This window comes from Convolutriloba macropyga, chromosome 4 (genome assembly GCF_964194025.1).
Source record: "Convolutriloba macropyga chromosome 4, txConMacr16.3, whole genome shotgun sequence".
NCBI classification, from domain to species: Eukaryota; Metazoa; Xenacoelomorpha; order Acoela; family Convolutidae; genus Convolutriloba; species Convolutriloba macropyga.
This window is the reverse complement of record NC_134471.1, coordinates 64,832,466-64,856,558: the sequence shown is the minus strand read 5'-3', so window position 1 is coordinate 64,856,558 and position 24,093 is coordinate 64,832,466. Positions and strand designations below refer to the sequence as shown.

The 24,093-nt window shown below is 34.3% G+C and overlaps 1 protein-coding gene across 3 annotated transcripts in view; it reads left to right on the top strand.

Annotated features, from left to right (window-relative positions):
• Positions 1-9,374: 9,374 nt before the first annotated feature.
• The window catches only part of LOC142338609 (uncharacterized), a 115,228-nt gene continuing 100,509 nt past the window's right edge, over positions 9,375-24,093 (top strand). The window contains exons 1-2 of one of the 3 annotated variants that reach the window (XM_075388439.1): positions 9,375-9,529; positions 23,077-23,361. In XM_075388439.1, coding sequence (XP_075244554.1) covers positions 23,096-23,361 — 266 coding nt within the window. In that variant the 5' untranslated portion in view covers positions 9,375-9,529; positions 23,077-23,095. Of the gene's footprint in view, positions 9,530-15,835; positions 16,229-23,076; positions 23,362-24,093 lie in introns of those variants that run through there. The other 2 variants (XM_075388441.1, XM_075388438.1) reach the window with 2 other exon arrangements.

The window sequence follows — 24,093 nt, the reverse complement described above, 5'->3', positions numbered from 1 at the left end:
GGGAATAGTCGTGTATAATATGGTGGTGGTTTCGTTGAAGAATCATAAAATTTGAGTGGTTTCCCTTCATCATTATTTTTCATCTCTAAAGTGTGAGATGAACATTTTATTGAATCTAAATAATTTTCTAGGAATGTTGTTCCAAGAATGTTAAATTTGGTGTTCGTTACATGCAAAGTGATTGTGAAGGATGTGTTTCTGAATACTCTACTCTCTGTAACGTCCGGATACAGTTTTAGTTTTACTGTTCCATTCGATTGTAGGTTAGAGTTATTCGCTGCTGAGAGAACGAACGTGGATGCTTTGAGCTGTAATTTGTGGTATTCTTTAATTTCATTCCAGGTGTCATTGTTTAAGATGTTTAAAGTGGCACCAGAATCCAGTAAGAAATCTATCTAAAGATGTGGTGGGGAGATTGTTCTTTTAGGATCTGACGATTGCAGTGTGTACATTGTGAGTGGATGTACACAAATATTACTTTTACAAGATGTGGAAAGAATGTATGCTTCTGTGAGAGTGTTACATTCTTCCTGGCAATTAAAGTATTCTTCTTGTGTGTCTTGATTTAGCTCTAAGAGTAAATAATTAAATTTTTGTTCTAATAAAGTTTCTTCTGAGACATTTTGGCTGTCGTTATTTTCGTTGTGGGACGTGGTGTCGTCCGGTTGTTCTTGATCTAGTAGCGTGTTAATGTAGCTTCTAACGTTTTTAAGGCGATTCCGTGAGGAGTGCCGTTGTGGACGGTTGCCATCTCTGTTATTATAAGTTGATTGTGATCTAGAATTATTTGTGTTTTTATAGAATTTTGTTTTGGGATATGGTGAACCATTTCTACTGGGTGGTTTAAAATTACTATTACCATAATATGGTTCCGAGTTGTTTTGTGGGTACTTATGTGGACTTCTGTGTCTTGAATTATTTCTGTCTCTACTATTACTGCAAGACCGATATGGGAAGGGTAATGGTTTACCTGTCATATTATTTTTGAGGTAACTTGTCTATTCGGAAGGTTTTGAATTCCCTTCATAGCGTGATTAAATGTTTGTTTTTAAAAATTAGGTTTGTCTACGGGTTTTGTGTACCGTTTGTCAGGGCATGTAGAAATACTATGTCCTGAGCGTGAACATTTTTTACAGAATTTCAGGAAAAGTGGTTTCCCATTCAAATTAGGGTCGTTCGAGTACTTGTGTGGTACTACATTGATACCGTGTGCAATGTCTTGTTCCATTATCTGTATATCTGATACTGTAAGATTATCAATATCACAAGAGAGATTGTTTAATGTTGGTGTAATTGTTGAATTTGTGTTTAATTTATGGCGATCAATGTGTGTGCGAGTAATATCTTCTTGGTGTATTTTTTCTACTAATTTTGCAAATGGAAATTGTGGTTCCAGTACAGTTGATTTGTGATTTGCGATCTTTTTTAATGCTATTCTAGCTAGTTGAAGATCAAGTGCTTTGACCAGTGCGTCATTCATTTGTGCATTCCTCATATCTGGAGCGTTATTAACATATGCTTTTCGAGTCATTTGTTCAATTCCGAGTGCGAGTGTTTTAATTTGTTCTCCTGAAGCACGTGTTATGCTTTCAAGTAGTAATTTCGCTTGTGTTTGCGATTGTTGATTATCGAATGTCTTTTGAAATTCTCGGCAAAATGCTTGCCAGTTCTTTTTTATATCTAGTGGTAAGTGTCAATACCATTGTTGTGCCGGCCCTATTAAGGCAGTTTGGATCATTGCAATCCGTTTAAGGATCCAGACTTCGTGAAATGGTGAATCAGTTTGCTCTGGTCCTGCTGTCATTGCCATATTTGCTGTGATAGTATTTAGAAAATCTTCTGTAGTGTATGTGGGATCAGTACCATCGAACGGTCTTAAAGACTGTTGCATGGGCACTGAGCCACCTAGGTAGGGATACATCATTGGTGTATTCCTACGAACAGGTGATGGCGTTTGTGTAGAAGCGGCTTGTAAATAATACGGAGTCGGTGCATTTGTAGTCTGTTGTGTGTTTTGTGAATTTAGTTGTCGGACTATATTTACTAATTGTTGTGGAGTAATTTGAATGTTTTGGTTAGGCCCGTGTGTGGGCTGATTGGAATTGTTTAAAATTACCGGTTGTGTCCATATTTTTTGTTGGTGAAGCTTCCAGAGAGGTATTTGTGTTCTCGGGAATATTTTTACAAGTAAACGGATGTGTTTCCGCCATATAATTTGTAATTTGTATCTGTTTACGGTTTAGTAGCAATTTTTGTATTGTTTCTGAAGGTATTTCTGGTACATTTACAAAATTATCTGGAAACCAATCTTTATCATATATGTATTGGAGTGTTTCCGGTAATTTTGGTATTATGTGAGGGTAAGCCTCCGCAATGTGTTGCGTAGCTGTAAAAATGTGTCTTACTAGGCTTTTCCAAAATCTGTGGATATACCAGGTTAAACGTGTGAGGGTATCTATAATGTCTTCTTCCGTTAGATCTTCGTCTGTTGCGGAAGTGATATACATTTCAAGGAGTTTATTGAAGCCTTCTACTTCTTGTCGTGGAGTTTTATGTACGCTTTCTTTACGAGATTGTAGAGCTTTTGTGTTTAGCGCCGGTGCGAGGCGTTTTAAGAATTCAAATGAGGCTTTCTTAAACGGTACCTCTCTATCTAGAGGTTGTATTTCCGTGTATATTCCATTAAGGAATTCAAAGAGTGTATCGGATAGTGGGTGAAATAGTGTATCGTATATAAGAGAGGTATATTTGTTTGTAAGTGGGTCATCAATAAATAAAATCGAGCCTTTTATAAGTTGTTTTCCGTAAATTTCTATTAAATATGAGAGAAAAGCAGTTCGAGAAATGTGTGATGCTTTTTCTGGTAAAGAAAGAAATGGTTCTTGTTCTAGTACGAAATAGTGTGTTTTTAGCTGTTTTGCTATGTTTAATAATATGTTTAATTCGTCTTGGTTTTGATATTGTTTAATATCAAAGGGTGAAATTTCAGTCATTAAGCGTCGGTTCTGTTGTGTAAGAACTACGAGTTGTAACTCGTCAGAGTGTGCTTGGTAATTAGATGAAGATTGTTCAGGGTGGTGGTCCATGGTTCGTAGTTTTATTGTTTGTAGATGGTGATTCTACTTTTTGCGGGATAGTGTTTCCAGTTTTCTATATTTTAATTAAAGAAGGATTAAGTAACTATTAAGTCTAAGTCTAGGTTTCTTTCGGAGTAGAAAGAAGGGTGTTTTATGTGAGTTCTTTTTACGGTTAGAGTTTGTTAACTCACTGGTCGCACCAGTTAAGGCAGACCCGATGTGGGCTCCTTTTACAGCCTTAAGGTATAAAGAGCTAGAGCTACTTATTTCTGCGCGCGAAGTAGGCTTACCTATATCTCTAAGTCTAACCGACTCTGTAAAACACTGAAGGTGTATAATGTTTATTACGGTGATTAATACAAGTAGCACCGCAGTCAGAGGTATACACATGGTGTATCTAACTAAACTAACAGACTGACTATAGCAAGTTCAGTTCTCTCTATTTAAAAGAGAATAGTGTCTTCTCAGTCTCTGATTGGTTGAAGGTGTACGTTCAGCATTCCTACTGCTACAACATAAATGCTGGTTATGCATTTGAAGTCAAAATACGGTGTTTCAATTGAACCTACTCGCACTCGTTACAAGTATCCCGTGGTGCATTCAAATAGGCCTTCTGTGCATTAGCGTATGTTGTCACCAAAAACAGCAGTCGAGATCAGAAAGGTTATTTCATTATGCGCAAAGCATGATTGGCATGACTGAAACATCATATGATTCTTGTACTGGAGCTTGTTATAGCTGAGAGTAGCTAGGTATCACAGAGCTCATGGATGCTGTTAATTGCATTTGTCTGAAAGACATTTTATGAAAGAACATTCATTTCATTTCAATAAATTCTATATGTGGTCAGATTCATTGATATATTAATACAGTGGTTAAAGTTAAACAACGAAAAACAATCTAACTTTGTTGCAAACAGAGTTGCTGAGATTCTGGTTACATTCACTGTAGATGAATTTCATCATGTTCCACGTCCTGAAGATCCTGCCGATTTAGGGACAATAGGATTTGATTTCGATGATTTTGGAGACAGCAGTCGGATTCAGGGGCTTGAGTGGCTAAAAGATACGAAATAAATAATTTCCCGCCCGACAAGACATTGATGTAAAAGTTTTTGCTTCTAAACAAAAATGCTTCAATTGAGTGATTGATTGATTGGAAAAGCTTCAGTCAGTCCAACAGAACAGAGTGCGCCGAACTGTGCCTTGGATTTTAAAAATCACTTATAGCGATCGTAAAGTAACAAACATGCTTGCTGAGGTGGAGGCAACTGTTTTGAAGCTTGTTCAACAAGAAGCTTTGCCTAAGGAATTTGAAGACCTCCGAAACCAAAAACATTTCTTTTCCAGGAGCAAAGTTGTTTTGTTATCGCCCTTCGTTGACTCCAATGCCGTGATGCGCGCGAAAGCAAGTATACGAAGAGCAAAAGTATCATACGGGCTAAAACAACGTCTTGTAAAGAAAGAAATGGTTCTTGTTCTAGTGCGAAATAGTTTGTTTTTAGCTGTTTTGCTTTGTTTAATAATATGTTTAATTCGTCTTGCTTTTGATATTGTTTAATATCAAAGGGTGAAATTTCAGTCATTAAGCGTCGGTTCTGTTGTGTAAGAACTACGAGTTGTAACTCGTCAGAGTGTGCTTGGTAATTAGATGAAGATTGTTCAGGGTGGTGGTCCATGGTTTGTAGTTTTACTGTTTGTAGATGGTGATTCTACTTTTTGCGGGATAGTGTTTCCAGTTTTCTATATTTTAATTAAAGAAGGATTAAGTAACTATTAAGTCTAAGTCTAGTTTTCTTTCGGAGTAGAAAGAAGGGTGTTTTATGTGAGTTCTTTTTACGGTTAGAGTTTGTTAACTCACTGGTCGCACCAGTTAAGGCAGACCCGATGTGGGCTCCTTTTACAGCCTTAAGGTATAAAGAGCTAGAGCTACTTATTTCTGCGCGAAGTAGGCTTACCTATATCTCTAAGACTAACCGACTCTGTAAAACACTGAAGGTGTATAATGTTTATTACGGTGATTAATACAAGTAGCACCGGAGTCAGAGGTATACACATGGTGTATCTAACTAAACTAACACACTGACTATAGCAAGTTCAGTTCGCTCTATTTAAAAGAGAATAGTGTCTTCTCAGTCTCTGATTGGTTGAAAGTGTACGTTCAGCATTCCTACTGCTACAACATAAATGCTGGTTATGCATTTGAAGTCAAAATACGGTGTTTCAATTGAACCTACTCGAACTCGTTACAAGTATCCCGTGGTGCATTCAAATAGGCCTTCTGTGCATTAGCGTATGTTGTCACCAAAAAAAAGTCGAGATCAGAAAGGTTATTTCATTATGCGCAAAGCATGATTGGCATGACTGAAACATCATATGATTCTTGTACTGGAGCTTGTTATAGCTGAGAGTAGCTAGGTATCACAGAGCTCATGGATGCTGTAAATTGCAATTGTCTGAAAGACATTTTATGAAAGAACTATCATTTCATTTCAATAAATTCTATATGTGGCCAGATTCATTGATATATTAATACAGTGGTTAAAGTCAAACAACGAAAAACAATCTAACTTTGTTGCAAACAGAGTTGCTGAGATTCTGGTTACATTCACTGTAGATGAATTTCATCATGTTCCACGTCCTGAGGATCCTGCCGATTTAGGGACAATAGGATTTGATTTCGATGATTTTGGAGACAGCAGTCGGATTCAGGGGCTTGAGTGGCTAAAAGATACGAAATAAATAATTTCCCGCCCGACAAGACATTGATGTAAAAGTTTTTGCTTCTAAACAAAAATGCTTCAATTGAGTGATTGATTGATTGGAAAAGCTTCAGTCAGTCCAACAGAACAGAGTGCGCCGAACTGTGCCTTGGATTTTAAAAATCACTTATAGCGATCGTAAAGTAACAAACATGCTTGCTGAGGTGGAGGCAACTGTTTTGAAGCTTGTTCAACAAGAAGCTTTGCCTAAGGAATTTGAAGACCTCCGAAACCAAAAACATTTCTTTTCCAGGAGCAAAGTTGTTTCGTTATCGCCCTTCGTTGACTCCAATGCCGTGATGCGCGCGAAAGCAAGTATACGAAGAGCAAAAGTATCATACGGGCTAAAACAATGTCTTGTGCTACCCAGCAAGCATAGAGAGATAGAATTGTATTTGAATTATCCGCCTAAAGTTGTGCACCACAAAGGTGTGCATTATATCGGAAAAGAGAATCAGAAATTTCAGACTTTTGCACTGGGCAACGCCTTACCTGCAGTAAAACACAATTGCGCGAGACATAAAAAATTCAGCAGCTAAACCAGCCTCAGATGAGTTATAAATCAGTTGACCGAGTAACGAGCGGTTTTCGACCAATTACTAATAACGGTCTTGATTAATTTGGTCCTTTCGAAGTTAAAGTTTCAGGCGTTACAGAAAACTATTTCGTGAGCAGAACAGAATTTTTATTTTTCTTCTGGAGGAGGTGGATCAACGAATACTTAACTAGCTTACAGCAACGGACAAAATGGGCAAAAGAAGAGCCAAGTGTATAGAAATTGAAGATTTGGTATTGATAACTGACAATTATATGCATCCTTTTAGTTTCTTATTGGGAAGAATTGAAGATGTCTATAAAAGTGATGATGCAGTGGTGAGATCAGCACTAGTAAAGACTTCAGTTCTTAGTTTGAACATGTTCAGATATTTCGGTTTTGCGATGCTCAGTTTGCGCTTAGTGACCCTTCTCTTGAAAATTCAGTGTAATCATATTTAATACTCTCCTGACAACCATTATCTGTTAGTTCAAACGTGTAACATTAACTTGTGCCGAGTTAAAGGGAGGGCGAAAACTTATTTATTTAATCGTTAAGTTCGTTTGACATTTGCTAGATTATTTGAGTATCACGTCCATAGCTTTTTCTTTCTGGATAGACGTATTATATTACGATCATTTGTTTAGTTCTAGATTACAAAAAACCTATATCAAATTGTTAGTTTTATTAGCCCTAAACTGATGAGTTGGCATTAAAAAGTACACAAATTATCATGACTAAATTCCGAAATTGTATTGCTTCCGTTCGTCAAGAGTTGCGTCAATTCATACTGAAATTGGGAAAAATAGTCAAATAGTAATACAAGTCAAACGCTGGAAAGGGATGTTAATTTGCCAACAGAAGTCACGTAAAAGTTTGGGACCTAGAAATTTCGAACGAAACGGATAAAGTTATTTGCAGTTTTTCACTCAGATAGCAGCCATAACACAGCCTTAATTTTCTTCCATGGTATAACGGGGACATGCAGTTCGCGAGCAATACCTCTGTAACAGTAATTAAATCTTGCGAATGTGTCCGCTTACCTTCGTGGACTACCTAGTTCGCGAATTGAAACATGAAACCTGCAAACATTCAGCTTCTTAATAAGACAGAAAAATTCATCAGATGTCTTTACTGGGCCCATCAGTTTTTTTATTGTCAAATAGATTATTCGTTCCCGCCACCACAATAACTTGTATTACATTTCTGTCAAAAACTTCCTTAAAATGACATTTGACAAAAAATTTTTCTTGAACTTTTAGGTTGAATTGTTTTCAGGTTAGTTTTTTAAATGCTACTAATTTTTACCAGCTTGAATGGTTTTTAATCTATTATTTGCCAAGCAAGAGAAAGAGGAATTCAAGTGAGCGTTGTGAAACAGTTTTATAGGTGGACTTAAACAGATGGTTTAAATAATAAACAGCTCGTCTTTGCGCGCAAAACCGCGTGTTGACACAGTTTATTGGGGAGAAAGTGACACAAAACAAATTATAAATTGTAAGTTTAACAATTTTGTGGGGATGATTAAGATTTCATTTTGCGTTTCGCTGGATAAATTGTGTAAATATAGCCGAATTTTTCGTGTCGACACCAAACTATTTTTGTAATGCGTCAAAATAGTCCAAATGAGTCGGTCAAATGCTTTTTTCCGGAATTTTTTAAGTTACAGAAAACTATTTCGTGATCAGAACAGAATTTTTGTTTTTCTTCTGTCTGGAGAAGGTGGATCAACGAATACTTGCCTAGCTTACAGCAACCGACAAAACGGGCAAAAGAAGAGCCAAGTTTACAAAAATTGAAGATTTGGCATTGATAACTGACAATTATATGCATCCTTTTAGTTTCCTTTTGGGAAGAATTGAAGAGGTCTATAAAAGCGATGATGCAGCTACTACTTTTTACCAGCTTGAATGTTTTTTTTTCTGTTTTCTTCCGAGCAAGAGAAAAGAAATTAAAATGACCATTGTGAAACAGTTTTAAACAGCTTTATAGGTGGATTTTAACAGATGGTTTAAATAATAAACAGCTGGTCTTTGCCCGCAAAACCGCGTTTTAACACATTTTATTGGGGAGAAAGTAACACAAAATATAAATTGTAAGATTACGCAATTTTCGGGGTTAATTGTAATATTATTTTGCGTTTCACACTATAAATAGTGTAAACATAGCCAAATTTTTGTGTGAAAAAACACCAAAAATTTTCACCTGTGAACACAATATTGTTTTCTGTAAAACTACCCGAAGTACCACGAGAATATTACACATTTTTACATTTTTTGTGTACAGTTGGCTTTTTGCTCGGGTAATTTTACGACAACTTATGAATTTATCATGTGTTCACACCTAAAAGAGTTGTTTTTAGACGAACTATTGATTTAAACTGAAAAAAGCTACGTTTGAATCACAGGAAAAATCATATGAGTAAGCACAAGAAAATCGTTGAAGTCTAATAATCTGGCTCCCCCTCCCAAAAAGTGTGATAACTAGTTTGATTAAGACTAGAAATTTTGTGTGTAATTTTGATTAGTTGGGGGGGGGGGGACTGTTTGTAAATGAATGGACGTGGGGGTGGGGGGGGGGGCAATAAGGAGAAAAAAATACCATTCTGCTAACGTGCTGTTCTGTGAATTGCCATTTACTGGTGCTTTCAAATGAATGTAAATTATTATCATCTATATAAAACTTTTCTGCTTAATTTTTTTGTCATTCAGGTTACATTTTAGTAGTCTTATTTTCTGAAATTTCTTTCATAATTTTGTTCTGTAGTTATAGACAGAATTTGTAAAAATAGTAGTATAAGATAATTTCTCAGAAATAACCTGAAAATTATGCAAATGTCGTTTTGCCTTCTGGCCATGGTTATGATTGCTACGGATATGGAAATGCTCACGATATTAGAGGTATAGGATCTCTAGCTCGCTGTGTTCCTCGAGTGTTTGCATGACGAATGTCGACATATCTCTATTTGTGCACAGAATTAGTCAGTTTTGGTTACCAAAGTTGAATTCTTAGCTTTCAGTTATAATTAGAACTGCCGGAAACCGACAGCCATCATTCGTGATATTTACTTTCTTGTTAATATTAAACAGATACAACAAATATTGCATCTTTGGGGTGTTAGCTACCCTATTTAGTCACTCTTTTGACACACAAATCGTAAGTAGATTGATATATGCTGCTTGATAAATGCAGTTTTATTCACGGCTGTTTCTGAATCCCTTCAAATCTCATAATTCGTTTCGAAGATTTTCTTAAAATTGCTGTAAGATTTACGAGAGAGAGGTTTAAAATTCTTCTTTGATTATAACCGCTCAAGAAAAATGAAAACCTTTTCAAAAAATTTGGCTGAAAGGTGCAAAAATCTGAAAAGTATGCAAGAAATGCCAGGAAAATTGTCAAATATAAAAGATTATCATTCTTTACCATTCAGTGTTTTTTATCTAAGTTTCTTTTTAAAAAAATTTTTTTAGGCTATTTTATTCTCCAGCTTTCTTCTTAAATTGGGGGAATACACAAGCCGGAGAATAATAATCACTACCAATAAAAAATTTGTTATCAATTGTTTGTTGTAGCTGCGTTAGCAAACGATTATTGGCCTTCTCTCAATTTTCAGAGAGCTAATGAAAATGAATTGCATTTGTGCTGTCTTTCTCTTTTTTAGCACAATATCTGTGATCAAAACATTTTTGATGACTTTTTTCCGAAACAAGATAAACAGGTGAAGCCGAAGAGTCATCAAGTTTCATCAGAGTCTTTACCTGGCTCTGCTGGGATTACAAGTTTGTTTGTGCCAAGAAAAATCTCAGAAGTCAGAGATTTGAGATGAAAAGGTCACTTTTGGAAGTTTTGGGCTCCAAATTGTGCAGTTTTTCTTATTCTTTGAGGTTTCCGAGCTTTTGTTACATGGGTTTCCAACCGTCGGTGGTTTTATTTTTTCTTAAATAGTGTATATTTTTATGTCCGTTTCAGTGTTATATGTTTAAATAATTTCACCAAAAACAAACCTAAAATGCAGTAGTCATTTTTGCGATTTCTACAGTTTTCGGAAATTCTTGTCATTTTTGAGGTCTTTGGCCAATGAAATCTTTTGATGGCTTTTCGTTAATTGTGCTATGATTATTTAATTGTATCTTTTCATCTATAAATTTGAAATTAGAGAAAAATGAAATTTCTTTGTTTTAAAAGGAACAGATTCTAAAGTTTATGCATTAAATGTCATACTTGAACTCATTTTAGTGCCAGTTTTGATCAATACTTCACACGGCATTTTAAAATCGCAAATCAAAAAATAGTTTGAGTTTCAATTGCATACTCATTTATTCTTATAACAATCACTAACCTGTAAAGAAATTTCAAGCATCCATAGCAAATAGAACTAATTAGATTAAGAGAGCAATTGCTTAAAGCTATACATGATCATGAAAGTATTTTTTATGTTTTTGCTCCCTACCACTGGTAGCCAACTTATGGACGCTAAGCCTAGTAGAAGTCCGGAAATCTAAGATACCTTAATAAAGATTAGATTTGAACGAAACTCTGACATAGTCTAAATTATATCGAGTACTGCAGCTACTACTTGAATTAAGCAAAACAGCAATTGAACAAAAACAACAAAGCACAGAAACCACAAGGAGGCTCGGTAATGTGCGTACGCACATAATGTTCCGACCCCGCTCGTCCACATACTTTACTTAATTGGAAAACCATTGTACAAATACATACATATCGTTGAATAAGCAACCAATGGAATAAAGTAATGCCACGCCAGAAGGTCGATGAAAGTTCCTGATAATAGGACTACTAGAAAGGACAATATTAAATTCAAACAATGAACATTAACTACGAGCAAAACTCGAAGTCTATAATAAAAAAACATAACAAAATCAAACTCTCATCGGATAAAACCTAAACAAAACAAAATTGCCTAAACATCATTACAAAAAATATGGGCCTGTCCTCAATGCGACTGGTCAACAGGTCGACAAAAAGAGCAAAGAGGTGCGAAGTTCAAAAATACATTCCTATTTTTGAAAACAATTAATTTTACAGTTATTAAAGTCATTAGATATCAACTGAAATCACTAAAATATTCGTTTATATCTTTATTACAAGCAATTGAGACATGTCATTATCCAATGTTCAATTGCGCAAAATTTCAAAACCAACGGGACCTACGACTATTGTTATAAATTAAAAAGAAAACAAAAATCATTTAAAATATGCAAATATATAAAAATCACAAAAATTTTTATGAAATCTCGTAGTAACAGCAACAACAAAGCCGAGATACAAAAATTTGAAGCTAAACTCGTTGTAAAGATTAATTAATAGCTCACTGAAAACAGTTTGTGGCCTGTGTTTTCAGAGACTGAGCTACAAATCGACCGAAAAACTACTTGAAAAATGACGAAGCTCAAAAAGCAAATATGTTTTTGAAAGCAAATATTTTCAAAAGTGATAACAGACTTAAGATTTGAAAAAAAGTGATGTATTAAGTTGCAACACCCCAAGAAGCCACTTGAGACTAAGTCACGACTCCACACAATAATAACAAATACCGAAAGAAGCCAAAACTTCAAACAGTTTCAGGACATAACATTGTTCAAGGCACTATAATTATAAGATGTTACCTGCAAGAGCTGTAGATCATCACTCATCTTAACATCAACGAGTCTTCCTTATAGAAGTTCTACATAGACCTGACAACAAAAAGAAACCAAAAACTTGAACAGTACAGAAATCTCGAAAGCTTTTTATAAAACTAAATGGTAAACGCAATCAGTCACAAGGTAGAGTCAAGGGCCAAAAAATGCTTTAGTCATCAAAAGCAATTCAGACTTCTAATCAGTGAGGTTGAGTTACATGGTGACGAAAATGAAAGCAAAAAGGAGACAGTTAAAAATCTCTAACAAGAAAGAGTTATGCGTCCTGGGGAAGCAATTGAGACCCATCATTATCAGTTTTGTGGCATACAAAAACAAAAAGAAATACAAACAGAGGCAAAAACAAAAAAAATCCACAAACTTTTGCGAGATAACTGGGTCTCAGCGCAAAAAGCACAAAACTTTTCAACAAAAACATTTAACATATCCAGATACGCCTTTCTCGAACGCTGTGCATTTTTCCTACTATGCTTTCCTTCATTTAGACTTGTCAATAAATTGATAATTCGTCAAGGAAACAAATGAACTCAAAAAATATGCAATTTTGCTCAAAAATAAAAAAAATTGAAAAGGCGTAGTATCAAAACAAGAGACCATTAATTGAATATTAAACCGTTAACAACAGTACTATGTAACTAACAAGAGATTTGTTTCTGCCTGATTTTACTGAGACTGCGCCCGAAGCTGGGAGAAATAAGAGAAAATATTGGCAAAGTTCAAAAATTCACCGATAATTTCTTAAAACAAATATATTCGAAGTCATAGCAAACATTAGATAACAACTGAAAGAATCGTCTAGTTCATTTATGCCATTTAAAGACTTACATGATTCTTTGTTTGGGGATAAGAAATCATTGGCCTACAAAAATTCTAACAAATGGAAGTAAAACTCATGAAAAACATAAAATTACTGCAAAAACAATAGGTCAAAGCCATAAAAACCATGAGCAGAACTCTGAAACCACAATATAATTTCGTTGGGCCTAGTTTATTGTAAATGTCATCGGTCATTAATGGAGCCCTGATTAAAAATTATTGTCAGCAATTGACAAAAAACTTTTACATAGAAGAAATGTTTTGAAAAAAAAGCCGCGCCCATTAAAATCTAAGAAATTTTTTATCGTAAGGATCCATGTTGAGATCAAGCTCAATCCATCTCTTCTTGTGCGTCTAGAAAAAACACTCAATTGTTCAAACGGTTGCAAAAGAGATCAATTTTTAAACAAAAGTTTTCAGTTTGTCAAAAACAATAATTCTTTTTTTTATAATTATCGAGTTTAAATGTGCCAAAAACTTGCAAAACTATGATTCCAGAAGACTCCTAACGCCTGCGGGAGTACAGCTTTTGTGAGCTTAAGAAGAACATGGCCGCAGTTTTATGATGTATACTTCAGCAAATTTTAAGCAGCTGTGCTAAAAGGCGATTTTCGTTCCATTTTTGACAAAAAAAAGTCTGAATTTTGAAAAATTTATCATAAGTTCTTGCGAAAAAACTCGGATCGAACAATTCAGCAACCCTACTCTGTCCTTAGAGATAAAATCAATAACACTACAGTTAAAAAGTTGAATATATTTTAGCAAAATTGACGAGAATCGGGGCAAAATTACCGAAAATGTGAAAAAAAACAGCTGATTTTTGTCTAATTTTCACAAAACTTAACACCTCGTTAACTCCGTATAAAAAACAAAAATTGAAAAAATCTTTTTAATTCCAAATTCTGCGCTGGACGGGCTTTCTAATGATACCACTCACAATTCTCTGCAATGATTATATCGATCGGCGAATATTGACTGAACAAAAAAAACCATTTGAATATATAGTTCCTCCCCCACTAAAGTGGGTCGGAACAAAAATGACAAACAATTGGTTTTAGTCACAGGTGATACACATTTCGGTAAGCAAATTCTTTCAAATGACGTAACAGTTGTTTAAGAAAAAAAATCTTTGACTGATGCGTCTTGAAAATTGCGAAGGCTGGTTTTTGACAAAAATTTTGAGAGGATGATAATGAAGAAATTTTAATAGATAATAGTTTTTTCAGCTTCCTACTGTGATGATAGTTAATATAATCTTTTTAATGTTTCGTTGTTTCGGTGACATTGAAATCAAGTATTGCAAGCTAAATGAGCATCAGATCACCATTAATAGCCCAATTTTGGTGCAGAAACCTATAAAAAAAATTGATGGTTTCTCATGAAAAGTAATAGAAATATTTACATGGGAGGTAGCGCAATCAAAGTTTAGGTGACGCAATCAAAGATTTCAAGTCAAAAAATGCATAATTGTCATCTTTTCCAGTGAGGGGTCTCCACTTGCCTCTTGAATCTGTTTTAAAACTCAAAACTGCTCTAATAACTGTAAGTTTTAGCTACATGTGGCGATTTTCAGTAATTAGAACCAAAGATGTTACCGAAAACAAAAATAAAGATGTTATTCAAACAAAAGTGGGGTAAAAGCCTCCCAAATAAAAGGTGTGCAAAATTTAGGTAGCGCAATCAAAGACATTCTTAAACATACTTGTTGAACAATGTTCAACATTCATTCTAAATTATCTTCAACATTCATATTGAATTGGTTTCAGTTTAGCTTCTTAAATGCTTCTAGTTTTTAGCAGATTGACAGTTTCTTCGCTTGATATTTCTTCAAAGCAGAAAAGAATAATTGTTAAGCGAACGTAGCGACTCTTGTAATATAAAAGTTTGCAAGCTTCTTTATTTGCAAACTTTTGGCCCTCATTGTTAGTTTAAAATATGCCCAAAAATCTCTCTGCTTTGATGTTGACAAAATTAGCTCGAACAGATGCGACTTTTTTGCATGATATATCATCTACATAAGGAAAATTTGGATGAACAGTTTTTATATGCAGTTTTAAATAAAAAGGTTTTACGTGTTAAACTTGCGCGCATGATACCTTTGCCCGCTAAATTGCGTGTTTTCACACTTTGTAACAAGTGACACAAGATGAAATCTAGTGATTGATTAGGTAACTTTTTTGTTCCACACAAAACTTGCGTAAATTTGAAAACTTGTGTAAATTTTGCCCTATAGGTCGTGTAAAAACACAAAAAGTTTACCTGTCAACACAAAATAATTTTGCATAGGTCAATTACAATTATTCCGAGAATTTTACGCAATATTTTGCGCACAATTGTCTTTTTCTTTAAAAAATTACGAAATGTTATTCCGTCTTCACACCTGAAAATTTAGTGTGTTTGACGCGAAATATTGACTTAAACTTCCAAATTGTGAGACAACTAATGATTTCTTTGTATAGTTAACACGAGAAAATTTTAGTGTGTAATATCAAGTCGTTGGAGCGGGGGGGGGGGGGGGTTGGAAACGGACTTGAGGGGGCAATAATGTATAAACATCCCATGCTGCTTACGTGTTGTTCAATGAATTGCCATTTATCGGCGTCTTCAAGTAGGTGTAAATTATTTTATCATCTATAAAAAATTTTAAGCTTATTTTGTCATTCATCTGCTAAAATTTAGTCTTCTTTTTTGAAAATTCTAGTAGAAAATTGTCCTGTACTCCTGTACTGTATTTATAAACAGAATTTGTAAAATGAGAATAATTTCTCAGAAATAACCTGAAAATTATGCAAATGTCGTTTTGCCTTCTGGCCATGGTTATTGCTACGGATATGGAAATGCTCACACTATTAGAGGTATAGGTTCTCTAGCTCGCTGTCTTCCTCGAGTGTTTGCATGTTGAATGTCGACAGATCTCTATTTGTGCACAGAATTAGTCAGTTTTGATTACCAAAGTTGAATTCTTAGTTTTCAGTTATAGTTAGAACTGCCGGAAAACGAAAGCCATCATTCGTGATATTTATTTTCTTGTTGATTTTAAACTGATACAACAAATATTGCATCTTTTAATTGCATAGCTACGGAAATGCAAATGCTCACTTTATTAGAGGTATAGGTTCTCTATCTCGCTCTATTTGTCGGGTTAATACATGGTGAGTGTCGACAGACCTCTGTTTGTGTACAGAACTGGCTGTCTTGATTATCAAAGTTGTATTCTAAGCGCTCAGTGATAACTTGGACTGAAAACGAAAGACCCAATTCGTATTACTCTTTTATTTGTTGTTAATATTAAGTATAGAAATAACAAATATTGAATCATTGAGCTGGGTACCAGTTAAGACGTTATTCTATTGAGTGTCACTCTGGACGAAAAACGGTAAGTTTAATGATATATGTTGCTTGATAAATACAGATTTATTCACAGTTGTTTCTGAAGCCCTTCATATCCCAGAATGCGTTTCGAATATTCTCTTGAAGCGTCTGTACGAAAGTGAAAAATTAAGAATTATTGTTTCTTTACCCGTACAAGAAAAATTTTATCATAATTTTTAGATTAAGGGTGCAAAATAGCTGAAAAGTTTTTAAGAAGTGATTATAAAACTGTGAACCAATGAAATTTCCTAATGGCCTGAAATTAGAAATTTGTGTAGATTGTTGCAAAAAATGTTTCAGAAGATAATTGCGCAAAGATATTAGCAACAGTTTATTAACGTTTGACAATTTTTTAGTTTAATATTTTTTCGTGTGCTTCTTGCGTCTGTTTGTCTTCATTTCAAACCACACTTCGCTTAAACATCAATTTGGTTCTTTTATGAATTCTACGAAGAAGCAGCTGGTCTTGGAGCCTTTTGTATAAAAATTATATATAAACCTTTTATATATGTAAACTCTTCATAAATTATCTGTGTCTCGTAGAATCAAGAGTCTTACTCCTAATCAGACCTCACAGACGTGCAATCGGTCAAGTTCAGTTAAGTCAATTAAAATTTTTGAACATGGAGAAAAATCATTGCTTGCTTGCACCGAATCTTGGACAATGTGATTGCAAATATCGCCACGATAATAAGTTTTGTTTTAAGAAATCATTTGCGGAATTAGTTTGAAAAAAAATTGTAACATCAGTGCCTACGTTTTATGCGACAAATATTGTATCATGGAATAAATAAATACTCATCGCGAGACAATCGTTTTGTTTCCTTTCTCTCTAAAATTTTCACATTGCAGATAGCGATTACTGAAAGTGTTGTTCACATTTTTCCGATTTATCTGATTTCCGAATTCTTTCTTTTGAGCCAGTTGAAGTCAAATTCCCAAAAACTGCTTTGGAAACTCTTTTTGCTACCATAAATCTGCTAAACTTTTTGACAAATATTTCGCGATGTTAGAGATATTAAAAATGTGTTAAGAGCGTGGCTATTGGGAGGCAAAGAGTCGTTTCTTAATCACACTACTCTCAATCATTATTGAAATTGATTGGATAGTGTCTGTTTTGGAAAATTTATTCACTTAGTGATCACAGAATTTTTTTTCAGTACTTTCCTATGTTGTATTTTATAATATATTTCAAAATAGTTAGTATGTTAGTTTCTCTTTTTTAAAAACAACGGAGTCTAAAGTTTATATAATCAACTGCTGTCATACTTGAACTTGATCTGATGACATTTTTGATCAACACTTCACATAGCAAGTTCAGTTTTAGCACAAGTAAAAAAAATAAGCTGTACAAAAACTGCCACACAATTGCTCTCATCGTTGATTTAGTCTTTTGATAAAAATTGTAACCTGTTGTACTTAATGTATTTGAGTTCCTGTTTTTCTTAATGTATTTGTGATATAAGTAGTGTCTGGCAAAAATTACTTTTCTTAAAATTTTTTTTGATTGTTTTTTTTTGCCGTTCTAACAAGAAATTAGTTTCATGTGGGGTCCGCAGACTCTATTTTTTGTTTCCATAGCTGTGTAAACTACCACAGTACTTGCTAAAAGCATAGCACAAACAAAAAAAGTTGTCAACAAATTCATCCTACAATTTTCAAACTCAAAAATCAGTTTGCATGCAGTCGACCATATTTTTGTAAGAAGATAATTTCTGATTGTATATAGCCCTAAACATAGAGTGGGCTAGTTATTTTTCAAAAACAATACCTCATCACTTTATAAACAGTTTTTAGCAAAAATTTATTACCTGGAAATTGGTGGTTACAATCTGAATCAGTTCAAATTGAAATAGAGCTGAAAATATTTGTTCTGCATTTCGCGAAAGCGAAATGTTCATTTTTGTTGCAAAGAGTGATTAAAATTGTATGAGAAAATTTGAAGATTGGTTAAATATAATCCGCTGATCATCTGTGGAAATAAGTGGTTAGCGTAACTGATTCCATTACGCTTAAATCCAGGAAAAGCGCTGCTGTTTTCCTGGGATTAAAGGTCACTTTTTTCCTCGCATTTATAGTTTGACTGAAATTTACAATCAAACTACTTAATCTTAATGCATTTTATGGAGATTCTTTTTGCGTAAGCTGTATAGTTGTGCACGATTCTTGACGTTTTGAATTAGTCGAATCTTGACGTCTCATTTTGATCTTAACTGACTGACTCACATCCCAATAAGCTCAAAAGGAACTTTCACAAGCAACGACATCTAACACTCCGCGTTTCACTAAATTGTTAACAAAAAAATATTTTCTTCTTACAAAATAATTTTGAGTATTAAATCAGTCGGCGAGGTCAAAAGATCGAAATTGCCAATAAGTTATTGCGTTTGATCTTTTTAATGACATTTTATAGACGATAGAAACCTTCAACTCAATTTCTCATTTCATTTCAGAAAAAATATCCACCTGGCTAAATAATCGAATTTAATTGATTTTACTAAAGAAATGTATACGTAAAATGATGAATTTGGTTTAAATTTATTTCGTCTTTTGGATGTTTGCATATAATAGATTATAAGATTCTACCGGTCTGTTCTGCCTGTCTGTCGAAAGTTGATATGTCCAGACCGTCCCAGACGGAAAGTGTCCACGCCCAGACTTTCGTGCGTTTACGTCTAGACTTTTCCCAGGCCTAGGCCTCGACTTATGGAAAGACTTTAAAAGTCTAGTAGGAGGGCCAATATTGACTATAATTACACGGTCGAGCTTCCTAGTTAAAGTCGAGCTAATATCTTTTCATGGGTCGAGCTAAAGTCCTTTCACAACGAAGAAAGTCCAGCTAAGGTCTTTTCATGGGTCCATCATTAGTTATTTCATAACCAACAAAGTCGAGTTAAAGTTTTTTTATGGGTCAACAAATGGTCTTTTCATAAGTTAATCAATTTTGTTTCATAATTCAATCAAGAAAATAATTTTTTTAATTTTTTTACTGCTTCTCTACATACAGAAGCAGAAACGGAGCAAGGCTAGATAGCTTTGCACCAGAGCACTTCAACTTAAGAATCAGTTGGAAAACTGCCAAAAGCCTTAAGACTTTTGTCAAATCTTAAGATAAAGAGTAATTGCAGCTTGAGTGTATTACCAAATTACTTGATTCCATGAAAACAGTTAGCTTAAGTGTACTGGACTTAGTCGCATCAGCCATGACAAAATTTCAGCGTTATTCAGTTTGTTTTCTCTTCCAACACTATGAGTTATCATTTACTAGCTATCTTTAAAAAATACTGCAGGTTTCTAGGGGACTTGTGGTTCTTCTGAATCGTAAAAGCTGAAGAAGCATACATGCTGATTACGTTATATGCAATATTCTACGTAAAATGTTAGTGGCCAAAAAGCAGACTTAAGAAAAGACTAATGATGGAACCATGAAAAGACTTTAACTCGATTTTGTTTGCGAACATTATGTCGAGCTTAAGTCCAGCCCAAATTTTGGGCCGAGCCAAAGTCTTTTGTAAAATTTTGGGTCCAGCAAAAATCTTTTGCAAAAAATCTGAGTAGAGTTAAAGTCCTGAATGTCTTAACAGTGCGTTCACCAGACTTTCGTGTCTTCACAATTTTACAAGTGATTTATTGTTTGGACCCCACTTGTGGCGGGGGGAACTCTATACTCAATTGGGTTTTTTTGTTGAGACAATTTTCGCCAATCGATATTTTCATCACAAGGAAATGAGAGTGGTATCATTAAAAAGCTCGTCCAGCGTCGAATTCAGTATTAAAACGATTTTTTTGTTTTCGTTTTTTTCGAAGAGTTATTGAGGTTTAAATTTTTTTGTGAACACCGGACAGTTGGCAAGATTTCGTTCAATTTTAGAGTAATTTTCGTTCAAATTAAGAGCTTTTCGGTAAAAAATATTAACTCAAAAGTAAATTTCACGCTTCATTATTCAACAATTTTTTGTTGCCAAAAGACAAAAAAAGAGATAAAGAGGCTAGTTCTGGTCTCAGAGGGAAGTTTACTATCGAAAAGACGAAAAGAAATCTTATTCAATTTGAGGGCTGTTGTTTGAATAAGTTTTTGATATTTTATTTTGTTTTAATATTCGCTTTAGAGTAGTCATTATTCACACCAAAATTCCGTTAAAGACAAACCTTATTAACACTAAAATGATGCCAAGTGAACAAAATTTTTGTTTTCAAGGAATTGCTCAATCTGTTGTTTGGCTTCGAATCAAAGATTTCGTAATTTTTATTGAAATTTTGATTTTCTTTTTGAGATTTTACTAATTTTTGGAGTCCTATGTCGTAGACTTGTTTAGCGAAAGTGCAATGGGTTTCTTAATGAGCAGTAATTGAACCTATCCAGCGCTTTGGGTGAACAGCTAATGGCTGTTAAGACTTTTTTTGTTTTTTTTTTCAAAATATAACCGATCGTAAATTTATTTTCGTGAACCGTAGATCAGACACAGTAATTACGGAACCCCATACTTCTTTTGCAAACAAAATTTTCCTGGTTATTAGTTTTATTTGCTTTTTGTTGGTTTTATGACTTCAATGCCACAAGTTTTCATAATATTTAAAAAAAATTTTTGAATATATTTTTTTCGTAATTTTTGTTTCTTCTGAAATCTTATCAAATTAGTCTAAATTTGATGGTTCCCATTGGCTTAAAAAAGACGCTAAACTGATCATAGACAAAGTTTTCACGAAAAACTTATAGTTTAAATGGGTTCGACGCTTTCTTCTCGCACTTCTGGTTTTTGCTTGTACTTGTTTCTGGTTTCATAGTCAGAAGACTTATTGTGATGTCTTAATGATGATTTATGAATGACAAACATCCTTGTCTTCCCATAATGGCGATATTTAGCGTATTTTTTTTACTTCCGTTGAAAGCTATTGAATTTGGTCTCTTTTAGAACGTTAAGAATAGAATTACAAATTTTTTTTGAACATTAACTGATATTAAACTTTTTTCCGTGAACTTTAATTAACTTTCAGTGATGACAGGAAGCCGTTCACTTCCATTTCAACCAAGATTAATTTCGTTGAGGGCTGTATCTTCTAACTAAATGTTTTATCACTTTAATTCCACGAGTTATCATAAATTTTTTAAAAATATTTGGATACCTTTTGTCATAATTTTGTTCTTTTGAAATCGTATCACATTACTCGAATATTGATCAATCCCATTGGCTCAGAGAAGACAGGCAATGGATCAAACATAATGTTTTCAGAGAAAATCTCATGATTTATTTGGCTTCGACACTTTCTTCTCGAATTTTTCTACTGATTTTTTTTTGGTTTTGGCATGTATTTGTTGTTGTTTTCCTAGTCATAAGACAAATTGAGATATCTTAATGATAACCTATGAATGACACGAATCTTTTTCCTCCCAGTCCGCAACAAGTTTCTGTTTTTATTGAATTTCGTTGAAAGCTATTGAAATTGGTGTCTGTTAAGACTTTAAAAATAAATTTTCGAGTATTTTTTTTTCACATTAACTGATGTTAAATTTCTTTTCGTGAACTGTTATTAAGTTTCGGTGATGATATGAATCTCTTTTATCCTAATACAACCAAGATTAATCTGCATAAGGGATTTATCTTCTAACTGTCGATTTTATCACTTTGATTCCACGAGTTTTTTTTACAAATTTTTCGAAGTATTTTTTTTTCGTAATTTTGGTTTTTCCTGAAATCTTATCACATTACCCAAATTTTGATAGATCCCATTGGCTCAGAGAATACAAGCAATGGATCATACACAAGGATTTCAGGGAACATCGTATGGTTTAATTGGCTTCGACATTTTTTTCTCGCACTTATCTACTGATTTTTTTTGTTTTTACATGTATTTGTGGTTGTTTTCATATTGGGATGTCTTAATCGTGACTTATGAATGACAGCCAACTTTTGTTCTTCCCATTGAGGCACACCTTAGCGTTTTTATAGACTTATGATGAAAGCTACTGAATTTAATGGCGTTGTTACTACGACTTTTCTCAAAAATTTCGTGGCTTTAATATGTTTGTTTGTATTTGTTGATTTTATGATATCAGTTTTTTAAAAAAAGAACAATTCAAAAATTGCTATAAGATAAAAGAAAATAGAATAGTTTTTACTGAAAAGTCTGCATCTTTAATCCGTTTCTATGGCTTATTCTAATCAAACACAGGTCTTTTTGTTTTGGTAATGGCTTTTTTAGTTAATCAAAAAATATTTTTTTTCGAAAGCTAGTAATTTTTAAGACTTTCGGAAATTTTTGCTTTAAAAAATATGGATTGATTTTTGAACTTAGCCTCATTGTTTCTTCTTTTTGTCGACTTGTTGCCTAGTCTCATTAATATAAAGTCCCATCAGCTTTCTAGTAACAAAAAAGTAAATTTGTCTAGTTAAGGTTTTTCTGATTGTATTACGTTGTTACTAGACGCTTTTGAGTTTAGATGTTGAATTTTTGCTGTTAAAATTATTTTCTTCTTTGCCTATTGTGTTGTTTTTTCTCCCGTAGTCATTTTAATAGTGTGAGATCTCGTGAGCGCTGTAATGAGGCATGGCATTATGTAATTCATTTAGAAGTTTGTGTAACAATTTTTTTAAAACTCAAAGATCTGTTTTTGATTATCTCTTCATTTGGTTGACAGTTAGGTCAAAAATGTAGATGAGCGCGGGTCGGAAAATAATGTGCAAACGCACATTAACGACCCTCCTTGTTTAATATGGAATCAATTAATTGTTGTTTTCTTGAAGCTTTAAATAAGTTGAAGAGCATTTTTACGATTCTGACTTTCGAAAATCTTTTTTGATCCTTATGTTACTTTTCAATGATTTTGCGTCTTGTAAAATTTGGAAATTTCAGGTTACGCCTCATAACCAACATGTTTCACCTGCTTGTTGTTCTTGGATTGGCTGCTTCTGTGACGAAGGGGGTGCATGGTAAAGATTATTCCTACATATGCGAACGCAGGGAGAATAGAGACTGCGAGATGTTTAAGGACTTTGCGGTTCCGAAGACTGCTGAAATACATGAAGTGTGCGCTTCTGACGGAGATTGTGAGAGTTCGTCATCCTACTTTTATGGCTTCAGAAACAAAGAAAGATGCTGTGGCAGTGCATACTGTGATCATTACTGTGATGCAAGGAGGTGAAAAGAGCAAAAGAACTAAAATTTTCAAGTTTTCAATCAAAGCTCTTTTTTGGCCCAAAAAAGAGTAAAGTTGCACAAAAATTTGAAATGTTTGCATTTTTTGTTAGGGGGTCTATTCAGGTGCAACTACTGTGAAAATGGACCAGTACTGGATTCGGACCAGCATCTCTTACTTGCAAGCCTAGTGTGCTACCCAAATTACACCAACTGGTCTTAAGCTCTCGAGCTTGGGCGTCTCTTATAACCCGTTCTCACGTTCTTTCTTGTTCCTCAAGGCTTCATTTCTCTATCCAAGTATACGTTGAACAAGTATAGAGCTTCTTGTCAAGCTATGTCAAGCTTATCTTATGCGCAATTTACATTAGGTTGCTCTCTCTCAACCTTCTAACAATTTTCAAGTTAAATGAAAAAAGAAATTGATTTGGCACACTCAGCGGCAAGAATTCATGCTGAAAAAAATCCTGCCTTGGCTGCAAAATTAGTACTAATTTATGCATCTTTGTTCTGACCCACTTTAGTGGACGGGGAATTATATGCTATACTTGGTTTTTTTTATTCACTCAACCTTGGCCGATCGATATATTCATGTATTCATTGTAGAAATTTCTTCAAAGATATCATCAGAAAGCCCGTACTGGAAAGATTATAGATGTAACATTTTTGTTCCGACCTCACTTGTGGGCGCGCGGGGGGGGGGGGGGGGGGGGGGGGGGGAGGAAACTATATACT